The sequence below is a fragment of the Pygoscelis adeliae genome, unplaced genomic scaffold, assembly GCF_000699105.1.
Source record: "Pygoscelis adeliae isolate BGI_AS28 unplaced genomic scaffold, ASM69910v1 Scaffold144, whole genome shotgun sequence".
Taxonomy (NCBI): domain Eukaryota; kingdom Metazoa; phylum Chordata; class Aves; order Sphenisciformes; family Spheniscidae; genus Pygoscelis; species Pygoscelis adeliae.
In genome coordinates this window covers 56,037-68,412 of record NW_008824551.1, presented here as the reverse complement: position 1 = coordinate 68,412, position 12,376 = coordinate 56,037, and the positions used below count along the sequence as shown (strand labels likewise).

The 12,376-nt window shown below is 41.9% G+C and overlaps 1 protein-coding gene across 1 annotated transcript; it reads left to right on the top strand.

Annotated features, from left to right (window-relative positions):
- The first annotated feature begins 534 nt into the window (after positions 1 to 534).
- CCT5 (chaperonin containing TCP1, subunit 5 (epsilon)) lies at positions 535 to 7,556 on the top strand. The gene is made up of 10 exons (XM_009321909.1): positions 535 to 594; positions 686 to 850; positions 1,385 to 1,583; positions 2,286 to 2,478; positions 3,397 to 3,546; positions 3,871 to 3,990; positions 4,396 to 4,581; positions 5,570 to 5,707; positions 6,100 to 6,280; positions 7,272 to 7,556. Exons 1-10 carry the CDS (start codon positions 543 to 545, stop codon positions 7,397 to 7,399), a joined length of 1,512 nt encoding a protein of 503 aa, XP_009320184.1. The 5' UTR covers positions 535 to 542; the 3' UTR covers positions 7,400 to 7,556.
- Positions 7,557 to 12,376: the final 4,820 nt, after the last annotated feature.

Here is a 12,376-nt window from a genome sequence, read left to right as displayed (position 1 = left end):
TCCTGAGTCGCGTGGCGTCGGGGCCGTCTCCCCTGTAGGTGCGGCGTGCCCCTCCCGGTGGCTCCTGATCGCCGGTTGCAGGGAGGTTCGCCGCAGCCGCCTGCCTTAGACTCCCCTCCCCCCCCGTCTGAAGCTCGTTCCCAAGAAAGGCCGTGGCTGAGCGAGTAGGCAGCCTTGTGTGAATGCGTGTGATTTAAGTACTGGTGGAAGAGTGGAGCAAAATTATACGGGCTTCTCCTTTTAGCGTTGCTTGCTTCTGTTGCTTCCCTGCTTTAAATCTCGGGGCTGTCATTTTAGCTGCTCTGCTTCTGCGTGCTTTAGCGGTGCAAGTGCAAGCTGTGCAAGAAAAGGCACGGGAAATGTTTCTGGCATAAAACCAATGTTGATATCCCTCCCCCCCCCGTCATAATTGGCTGTTGTCAGTTAAATTACAATACTTGCGTTAGCTTTTTCCCCCTGTATTTTTCTTAGCTTAATATTATAATTTTGGGATGCATGATAATGATTTAACTTATTTCTCCTTTGTTTTATAGTCTCACATAATGGCAGCAAAGGCTGTAGCAAGTACTCTGAGAACATCCCTTGGGCCCAATGGTAATAATGAAATAATTTTAATGGTTCTTTCTCAGTAATTGTTTTTTGGATGCTCTAGATTTTCCTTCATGCTTTGAGTATTTTTTTTTAGGCTTGGATAAAATGATGGTGGACAAAGATGGTGAGGTGACTGTAACAAATGATGGTGCTACCATCCTGAATATGATGGATGTGGATCACCAGATAGCCAAACTTATGGTGGAGCTGTCTAAATCTCAAGATGACGAGATTGGGGATGGAACTACTGGAGTTGTTGGTAAGAAAATATTTTAAATTTAACTTAGCTTTTCCAGCTTTAAAATCAAGCTGCTTCAGCTATTTTTAAGAAATTTTGTGTGAAGTAACAGTAGCTTTTCTGTAGCACGTTTTCGGAGTATTTACTGCTTCAATGTTCTTGTCAGTTCTTGTATTAGAAGTATGTATATGTATAGAACAAGATGAATCAGAAAGACGCTTTTGTGTCTTTTCTAAGTATGGTTACAGTTTAAGTTAGTGTTGAGAGTCCTCTTTGTACTTTAAAAATTTTTCTCCGTAATTTTCTTCCCTAATCTTCTACCTATCCTGCATTGGTGTCCGTGCTTCTTTTTGGTCTAACATAATGCAGTTTTCTTTCTAAGCATAGCAAGTAGCGGTTTGTTTAGGGTTGTTTTGTCATTTAAGAAACCTTGAACTGTTAAAATATTACAGAAAAAAATCAGAAGGCATACTTTTTAATCTTTTGGAAATGTAGGAAAAATGATGCTTCAAATCTGTGGCAGAATAAACATTATCTTAAAATTTTGTTTTATAGTTCTGGCTGGAGCGTTATTGGAACAGGCTGAGCAATTACTAGATCGTGGTATTCACCCTATCAGAATAGCAGATGGTTATGAGCAGGCAGCCCGCATTGCTATTGAGCATCTAGACAAAATCAGTGACAGCTTTCCAGTTGATCCACAGAACATTGAACCTCTGATCCAGACAGCAAAGACAACGCTAGGCTCTAAAGTGTAAGTTACAAAAAATTCAGAATAATATTTAAGTTTCCCTTAAAAGCACTTTGAGTTGAAAGGAGAAATCCTGGTGTTTTGATGGATCATTAAATTGTTTGTGTTATTGGAGTGGTTGCTGAAGGCTCTTTTGTGTTTGATTTTGGCTAATTTCTCAATGGACCCATGTCTCAGGATAAGAAATTGTGAATCCTTTTTCTCTAAAGGGTCAATTCCATGAGGTTAAACAGCTGCAAAATCAGTTTCGTTCTAACCTGTTAGTTCCAGATTTCTGCATCGTAGCAAATTCCAAGAGTAATACAAACCTTTTAAAAATAATTATGTGTTATATTTTAAAGGTTTGTTTGTTTGTTTTCCCTAAAAAAAATTTTTATAGGCTAGTTTCATAAGTGCATTTTTCATTATAGGTTCTATGTGTAGCATATAAATTCAGACATGGTAAGGGCTTCCTTTGCAGGATCTGTATCTTGAGACTATGTCCACAAAGACTACTTAGACAAACCATATTGCGTGTTCTGTTTTCTGCCATATTTAGCATCTTTTATTTCTGTGAACAAACAAGAAGGACCCCTTCTTCTAATGGAGCATACAAAAGTCATTAGCTATAGTGATACTTTTTTCTGTTTGAGATTGATAGAATCACTTTTTTCTTCCAAGCTGTGGAAATGTAATGCAACTTTATTGTATTTTTTTTAAACCTAGAGTTAACCGTTGTCACAGACAAATGGCAGAAATTGCTGTAAATGCTGTACTGACAGTGGCAGATATGGAACGTAGAGATGTTGATTTTGAGCTGATCAAAGTACAAGGCAAAGTGGGAGGTAGACTGGAAGATACACAGTTGGTTAAAGGAGTGATTGTGGATAAAGATTTCAGTCATCCACAGATGCCTAAAGTAAGTGATGTCACTGTGTGCGTCTCATCTGTAATGGCTTAAATGAGATTGTCTAGCCCACTTCAAATGCTGCCCTAGCATTTCTGAAGTATTTAAACACTGTTGTGGTTTGGCTTGTTTTTTCACCCATATATCAACAGAGAAAGGGGAGAGGAGCATTAAATTCTTCATGTTGGAAGAGACTAAGTTAGAATTTACACTAATTGTGAGAAATTGAGAAATTATGGGGGGGGGGGTTACTGTACAACTAAGTGAGGACAGGTGTAGAGGTCTGCGTTGAAGTGGAAATAATCATCCATAGTGTGTGATACGCTTAAGATGCTTAATGCAACTCAAGAAATGCTGCTTAAGCTCTACGAGTTGTCATGTTGTCCTGTTTGGAACACCCCAGAAGCTGTCCCTTTATTATATTTGGTGTAGGTAAGGCCTCCAAGTCTTTGTGCAGCGTACTTCAAGAAAGATGGAGGCAATTTAAAATTTCTACTATTATAAAATATTTTTCTCGTAGGTGACACTTGTTTATCCTATAAAAAGGAAGACTGGGGGAAAACAGCAGTCATGTAAAGGTGGCTGTGGAGATGAGTACGTAGTATTCTCAATGGTCATGGTGGATAGGGCAAATAATGGTTTCATTGAAGTTTTTTTTTCCTGTTTTTTTAAACATTAAGCTATAAAAAGACACTGCTGGTAAAGATTGTTAAGGGCTTAAACAGTGTCTTGAAGCTGTGGAGTTTGTTCTAAGTGGGTTATAGAGGCTTTTGATGGAATTATTTGGGTATAGTTAGTTTCACTTTAGAATAAGTCAAATGATCTTCAAGTTTCCTCCTGTCTCTGTGTTTTTAAACATACGTCTGTATGTTTTGCAAATGTAAGAAAGAGGTGTTACTGAGGTCAAAACTCAACTTTTTAATTGTACAGGAGCTTAAAGATGCTAAAATTGCAATCCTTACTTGTCCGTTCGAGCCACCTAAGCCTAAAACCAAGCATAAGCTTGATGTCACATCTGTGGAAGATTACAAGGCACTGCAGAAATACGAAAAGGAGAAGTTCGAAGAGATGGTGAAACAGGTAGTCTTTTAAGATTATTTCTCTGTTTTCTACATTTTTCATAGCCTTTGCACAAAATAGCATAATGCATTGATTTATTTCTGGAAATGAGCTAATAATCCTGATAGTAGGCAACGTACAAGCAATTGTAAGGCTATGAATAAAAGTTAAGTTTATGTAAGAGACCATCCTCGTTTGAAATTTACTTTGATCTCTATATGTGACAGGTGGTTCTTTTTCAGACTTGTGTTTTGAGAAAATTAGGAGAATTAAGACCATGAAGAGATTGTTTTTCATTCCCGTGTTAGTTCTGATCAGAAGATTGATGTTCTGTGTTGCTTTCAGATAAAAGACACTGGTGCAAACCTTGCTATTTGCCAGTGGGGTTTTGATGATGAGGCAAATCACTTGTTGCTCCAGAACGAGCTGCCTGCTGTTCGTTGGGTTGGTGGACCTGAAATAGAAGTAAGTAAAATCTTGTAAAATGGGGCTTTGTACCAGTTCTCAAACATTTGTTAAGTAATACGCTGTACCAATGAAAGTTCAGGCTTTCTGGGTAGAACTGCGTAATCACGTGTAGGGTAGGTATTGGAGAAAGGTCATTGGGGATCTGTAGGAAGAACCTACAATGAATGGGATAATGGTTTATAATTGGAGTGTATGCATGTTACTTGGTAAAAGTTTCGTGTGGCTAGGAATGTTTCTGCTTTAATCTCGCTGCTTGCAGAAACAAGGCATCGCCTGAAATACTTTGAACTGATGGGAAGCTAACCTTTTGGAGTAGGCATTTGACAGATTCTCTTCTCTTTATGTTATGAAAAACATAATGGAAAAGTCTTCTCAAAATAATTGATGGTTGTTTGACTGCAGTTAATCGCCATTGCAACTGGAGGACGCATTGTTCCTCGCTTCTGCGAACTCACAGCAGAGAAACTGGGTTTTGCGGGTATTGTCCGAGAGATCTCCTTTGGAACAACGAAGGACAGAATGCTGGTCATTGAACAGTGTCAGAATTCCAGAGCTGTGACCATTTTCATTAGAGGAGGAAATAAAATGGTGAGATGCTTAGTTTGTTATGAATGCTTGATACATAAGTTGCAGAATGCATAGTTTCTTTCAAAAGCGTATTAACTCTTCTTGGTTTTGTCTAAATTTTCCTTGCAGTGTGGACAAATAGAAGGGGGGGAGGGTTGTAAGCAGTCGTGACTATGTGTTAGGAGTCACTCGTTAGATTCACATCCTCTGTTTTTGAATGAAAACTTTGTTTTCTCACTATTAGACCATATAGTTCATAAATATAGAAATAATTTTACCTGTGGATGCTCTAATTTGTTTTTTGTCATGGGAGGGTCGCTTTTATGAGTAAAGACATGTTAGCATTTTTGAAAGATTTGGGTTTATTATAGACCTAGGTATGTCATTTCTGATTTAGTCCAGTTAAAAAAAATAAAAAATAAAACCAAAACAAACCCACACACACACAGAATGAGACCATTTTAAATGCTTATGTACTTAACCTCATTCTTCGTTGTACTGTTAGTGTTAAATTATATTTAGTATAGGTCATGTCGTACTTTGAGTGAAAAACCTTAGGAAGAAAAGAACATAACCTCTAGTGTGAAGAGTTCTTTAAAAAAGCAAAAATATTGCTTTAAAGGTTAGCACAACTTGTTAAATCCTTCTACATCTGTTGAAGTTGGGAGTTGACACAAATTGCAGTCTGAAAATAATGTTGGCATTTAAGTGGTTTGTGTCTTGGAAATATGCAAGATTGAAGACCTTATCATGTAAGTTTTTGTCGTTTCAATTTATAGATTTAACAAATAACATTGAAAAGGTGTGTATTTTTTTTTATTCCTTCTCTGCCACTGGATGTCTAACATTTTATATTTTGAACTAGTATAACGTAGCAGCAGCAGAGCTGCATTAGAGCCATGAAAAGATCCTACAGTTTATTTGCAGTTTCCATTTCTGTATTAGGAAATACACCTTCATGGCCTTGAGCTGTGTATATTGTAAAATATATGCTATTTTATAATTCCAGATTATTGAAGAAGCAAAGCGATCTCTTCATGATGCATTGTGTGTAATCCGGAATCTCATTCGTGATAATCGTATTGTATATGGTGGTGGTGCAGCTGAAATTTCTTGTGCCTTGGCAGTCAGTGAAGCAGCAGATAAGGTAAGAAAGGAACGGTTACAACTTTCTTTAATTTATGAAGGGAAAATAAGGATTAAGTCCGTCTTAAGAGAGTCCAAAAAAAACTTCAAAGACCTTCCAGAAAGTGCATATTGGGGAACTTCCTGACATGCGCTGATAACCAATGTTAAAAGTCTTCCTTCCCTTCTCTGTAAAAAGTCGTTACCAGTACCTTTTTCCTTTTGTGATAAGAGCAGTTTAAAATAGTTTTAACTTGCAAGTAGTTACCATCCAAAGGTATTCGTTCAGTTACCGAGATGCATATTCCCAGGAAAATCTGCGTATCGTGTATATATTTTATAGCTAGTGTGAAAATCTGCTTTTGGTAACATTGGAGTTAACAGCTGTATGAATTTAAATTTCTTTTCCCCTAGTGCCCATCTTTGGAACAGTACGCTATGAGAGCTTTTGCAGATGCCCTGGAGGTAATTCCCATGGCACTTTCGGAGAACAGTGGTATGAATCCAATACAGACTATGACCGAAGTGCGGGCTAGGCAAGTGAAAGAAAATAATCCTGCCCTTGGCATTGATTGTTTGCAGAAAGGAACGAATGGTAAGAACTGCAGTGGGGAGAAGGAGGAGGAGCATACCAGGGTTTTCTTTCTCCGAAGATCAAAACACTTACTATTGTACCTCTCAGCCCCTTCTTCTTTTTTTTTTTTTTAATTCCCCCAACCCATGCATCGCTTCAGTTACCAACTCTTGCCCCTTGCCATAATAAATGGGGGTGCAGGCGGAGAGATACATGCATGTCTACCAGGTAGAAAATGTGTAATTGCTTGAAAACCTTTATTTGGTGGCAAGATTAGTTGAAGATGTTGGCTGACCTTGTGGTGCAGGAGTAAAAGCTGCTCACGATAAGGCAAGAGCAGGCTGTGTTTTAAACACTGCAGTTTTAGTGATCCAGTTTACGCTGCAGCCCTACAAACAGTTGTTTTGAGAAACAGCTTGTGAAGAAGTAAACTAGAGGTTGGAAACACCTTCAGGTAGCGTTGTTCACACCAGTGCGTATGCATATATAGACGTGTGACAAGCATGTGAAGACTAAGAAACCAATGTATGAAAACTTGTTTTCATCTGGACGTACACTTTTCACGCTCTTACTCTGTTGCTTTTTTTGGAAAAGAAGGTGGTAAATTTTGGAACACAATGTAAGACATCGTGTTTATGTAAATTCGTAACCCCTCTTTGATTAGGTGTTTCTGCTTTATGGCATTTGAACTTCTTTAGTGGTTGCTCAGCCCTTAGGATGCTTCTAATATTTGTACGTGGAAACTGTACTCTTCAAAATACAATGCAGAAAGGTGAAAAGCTACAGCGGGGGAGGACTTAGTTGGGAAAAGAGTTTGGATCTTAATGTTCCGAGATCTTTGGTAAGAACCCAGACATAAAACTCCAGTTTGTACAAATTACTTGTCAGCTATGGTGGCCAAGAGTAAGAATTATAAAACGTTCTTTAAAATTACATGGAAATTACTATCTCGGGTTAAACGTTGTATCTAGATTTGAGGAGGGTATCTAATTCTTCTGCTTCTTTTTGGCAGATATGAAGCAGCAGCATGTTATAGAAACCTTGATTGGTAAGAAGCAGCAGATTTCTCTGGCGACTCAGGTTGTTAGAATGATTCTGAAGATTGATGATATCCGTAGGCCGGGAGAATCTGAAGAGTGAAGGCTGAAAAGCAGGAAACATTAAGGGGGCCACAGCAGTAGCGAAGACGGTAGTATTCTGATGCTTCATCTTCAGCTATTTATTTTGGACACTTCTTGTTTCAGATACTGTAATGGCTAATTGTTGGAAATAAAACACAATTTAGCACTGGTGGTTTCAAGATCTGTTTCAGAAGTATCGTTGCATCTTTTCTTAGGCAGGTGTGAATATTCATAGAAAACACTTCTTGAATGTGTGAGGAAAAAAACATTGATAACGCAGTAGTATAATTCCATGGCTCCTTTTCCATTCATTGCTCCTGCAGCTAGCTCCGTTAGCTGCTTGTGAGCAAAGCCCACAGATTCTCATGTTAAGAGGCTTTGTCATTCTTCAGTGAAGCAAGCAGAAAATTATTGCAGCCTCCAGTAATTCTCATACATTAAAATATATCGAGTATGAAGTTTCAATCTGAAGATGTAAAGGACCTGTATTTCATGCTTCCGGTTGCTTCCATTTTTTCTCTTGCAGTACCCTTTAAGCATGTTCCTGATTTATGTGCCAGGAGGAGCTTTTTCAGGGGTATACTCATTCAGCCAAGTGGTTTTTTTTTCCGAAATTTTTGTCTATACTACCACAATGGAGTGCACTCTGTAAGTGCCAAGTATGATCTTAGAATGGTAGAGTAAAATTTACTAGTAAGGTGCCTTGCTTGTGAAATTACTAGCAGGAAGCAAGCGGTAGACCAGAACTAACGTGCAATTTTTCTGCAGATTTCAAAAGACAGGGAAGTATTGAAAATATCAATTCAACATTACTTGTGTTACATTTCACGTGCATAGTTTTAACGTTTCGGAGCATAGTAGAGAGGAAACTTTTTTTTTCACTGACCACTGTTAGCTAGCAGGTCTTGTTCTAATAATTATTTGCTGTGATCATACATCACTTGATTGAGTCAAACAAAATCCTTCAGTGAGTGCTGATAGAAGAAGAAGGGTAGAAATAACAAGTTTGGCTTTTATGGTGGGAGAGTTCCAGGACTGGTTATAATAAAGTATATTTCCGGAACTGTTTGAGGAAGAATCCTGCAAAGCGTTATTTTCATTGTTAGAAAATAAGTACTGGGTGTTTCATTCTTACTGTTTTGCCTTTTCCCAAATTAGCTTCCTTTACATGCAGTTCAGTGGACAGCAACAGTTAATCAGTTTTACTGCTGCTCAGGTCTGGCATTCTGCATTGATTCATGGCTGTAACTGTGAATCTAAAATCCCATAAATACATTGGCTCATGTACAGCCATCTCACTTCGTTCAGTAACACAAAAAGAAAACGGCTGTAGCTGGAACTTAAAAGGGAGTCATTTAATTGCTCTGATGGACCCCTTACACCTCATAGTGAAGTTGTACGTGTGATAGAAAGGAAGTTGGAAAACCGTTACGCACATTTTATTAGTTTTTCCCTTCAACTCCTGTCCCCTGGTGTCGTGGTTTAACCCCAGCCGGCAACTAAGCACCACCCAGCCGCCCGCTCACTCCCTCACAGGGGAGGGGGGAGAGGATCGGAAGGGTAAAGGTGAGAAAGCTCGTGGGTTGAGATAAAGACAGTTTAATAGGCAAAGCAAAAGCCGCGCACGCCAGCACAGCAGAACAAGGAATTCATTCACTGCTTCCCATGGGCAGGCAGGTGTGCAGCCATCCCCAGGAAAGCAGGGCTCCCTCACGCTTAACGGTGACTTGGGAAGACAAACGCCATCGCTCCGAATGTCCCCCCGCTCCTTCCTTCCTTCTGCAGCTTTTTTTTCTGAGCACAGTGTTACGTGGCATAGGCGATCGCTTCGGTTAGTTCAGGGCATCTGCCTGCTTGTGCCCCCTCCCAACCTCTTGCGCACCCCCAACCTACTTGTTGGGGGCGGGGACGGTGAGAAGCAGAGGCGGCCTTGATGCTGTGCAAGCGCTGCTCAGCAATAGCTGACGGCGCGGCCACAGGAGCGGGACCAGGCTGGCAGCTGCCTTGCTTGAGGTGGTGCAGGTTGGATGAGGAATTCGGGGCACTTGGAGAGGGCATCTGCCACAGGACTGCCCCTCCACCTCTGTAGCCCTAAAATACACCCTGCTTTTACTGCAGTGGCCGGCCAAACTTTCAAGGATTTGCAAGGTTAAATGAGCCAGGAATCCCCCCTGCCCTGCCCATCAAGGGACTGAGCAGCCACTGTGCAGTGACCTCCGAGGAGCGAAGCAAAGCTCATGCAAGGTATTTAAAGTGCCTAACATTTTTTTTTTTGAAGCAGAGGCGGCCTTGATGCTGTGCAAGCGCTGCTCAGCAATAGCTGAAACATAGTTGGTTTTCAGCATTTTGGTCACAAATCTGAAGCACAGCACCATACCAGCTACTGTGAAGAAAATTAACTCTGTGCCAGCCAGCGCCTGTCCTGTGCACATCGGTGAATCCTGTTACCAAATTGTTTCAAAGCTTCACCTATCAACCCTCCTTCAGTTCCATTTTCTTTTGGCACGGCTTAGAAATCGTGACTCCGGTAAAACGTGAGATGCCAGAAGAAACGGGCAGTACCGCACGCCACTTCCTCCGCTCTGCTTTTGGATGTCCTGACCAGGAGATGTGGAGGAGGCGGGGGCGGGAGGGCTCCGTGCAGGCAGCGCTGCAGCTGGCGGGAAGAAAAGCTGTGCTTGTGCTCTGCTGATGGTATATGGGCTTGGTGCACAGCAGCTTGGATCTTACAGTCAGCGACGCTGGGCAGATCTTCAGCATAACGTGCTGGTAGTTTCTAAGGATGTGTGAGCTGAGACCTGGTCAGAATTAGGCGGTGGTGTGTTGGTTTGGGGTTTTTTCTTCCAAGGGCAGGTTTTGCCTGTAAACTGCTGCCTAAGTCAGAAGCCTCTAGGAACACGGGACGATATATTTTTAAAATTGTGAAATCATGTGCTTTTGCTGATCTGACTTACAGAAATAAAGGGTTTGTGTTTTGTATATAAATATTTTTTAATGTTCAACCAGATCTTAGTATGGAAAGTCTGAAGCTTGGTGGTGGAACTTCGATAAAATTGTAAGAAAAGTAAGTCTTTTTTAGAGGCTCGTACTTCTCCTCTCCAACGTAACAAATGTATAGCCTTAGCATTGTCAGTAATTGTTGCATAGAGGCAGCTGGAGGACAGACGACTTCCATCACAGCATGCAACACGCAACTGAAAGCATTAAACCAAATTAATGAAACCAGTGCAGCTCAAACTGGTACACTTTCACAGCAGGAGTAATTGAATTTGTGCTTTGACAGAACGGTGGGAATGCCAGTACCGTGATTTTGTGCTGTGGTCTGCCTCTGGTCAAATAAAACAGAGCAAACGTACCTGAATAATGATAGGGTTGTGGGAGACAAACGCGGATGTTCAAATTAATCACGGTGTGTTTGTAACCATCAGGAGATAAAAGCCTTGCCTAGTCGCGTATTTGGGGCCGAGGGCCACGGCCCCACGGTCCCTTCAAGTGCTACTCCGTTACTCCAGGGAAAAGGCGCGGTTCACCACTGGAGGGCAACACAGGCGAGTCACTGCCGTAGCGGACTGCCTCCAGATTTTTTAAACGCGAGCTGAAGCAGCCGGGCGGGTCTTTCCCAGCGTGGCTGACATGGCACAGGCATGTCATCAGCAAGACCTGAATCTTTCCGAATTCCCCTCGAGGGCTCAGTTGCTTGAGCTAGTTTCATGACTGGCCCCATGTGCCCTCTTAAATCCAAGTTTTCACGTGTTCCTAGGACCCTCACCCTGGCCCTGCCTCTTTGTCCCGCTAGCTCCAGTTCCCCGGTTACCAGCCGACTTTCCCCAGCCTCGTTTCTTAGTCTCTCCTGCCGCCTTCCCAGGCCTGGGCTCCTTTCCTTCTCCGATCTGTTGCATCTCCACGCTGACACAACACTCGTCTTTGCAGGTGCACGAGGCGAGGCTGCCAGGAGCACGGCACGCAGATTCCTCCCCGTCCCTCCCGGTCACAGCCGGCCCGCAGCAGCTGCGGGGTGCCGTGCGCCCAGGGCTGGGCTTCTGACTTTGGCTGCGCTGCAGTGATTCAGAGAAGTCAGGCCTGAGCGGATTTTTTTCAGGAATAGGGTTAAGCAGAGCTATGAAACAACATTCTTGTTCCTCTACAAACTGACACTTGTTAATACAAACATATTTTTCCTTTGCTTAGGAAAAAAAACCTGCTGTTTGATCATTTCTGACTGTGTTCTGCGTGAGGAAAGATGCTTCATAACGTGAGCAGTTCCTGTCCGAACGATCCGATCTGACAAGCTTACAGGCAACCACAGATAGGGTCTTAAGTGGAGCAAGTCAAGTAGTCTTGCTAACGTGCAGGTCTGCTAGCTCTCTCTGTAGTATCAAGAGACCTGGATATTAGGGTACCTAGACCCAGACCCACCGAAACTAAACTGCCTAAACTAAACTAGCTCCAGAACCTGCCCGGGCTGTATGTCTTTATGCTAAGGCTGTACAGAAAAGAGGGCACCGTGGGAGCTGCTCTCCTCTGTGGCAGAATGGCATGACCGTCCCTTGCACTGTTAAAAATTACTGTTATATTGGCCGTGGGGATGGTTATTGCACCCCGCTGGACTCTTACCATCATCCAAGGAGGTATAATTCAGTTGTTAGGTTTGGGTCTGGGAGGCTAGCCTTGTTTGTCCTCCCTGCATAGAAGTGCCTCTCCATTTCACATCTTGGAGGGTTTCCCAGGAACTCTCTGCCAGGGAACATTTCTCACTATGTTAAAGAGCCAATTAAACGGACTGACAGTGTTTGCTTTGTAAAAAACTCGCTCATCTCTGTGAATCAAGACAGTTTGCTAAACTCAAACGGCTGGGGGGTAAAGTTTTAGCACATTCTCTGTAAGATGTGGACCCTGTGATACCTGCCTGGTGTACATGCACTAGAATCCACATCCTCGTGAGACTCCTCCCTGAGCCATTTGGGACCAGTGATCGTGTTATGGTGAGGCTCCTGCC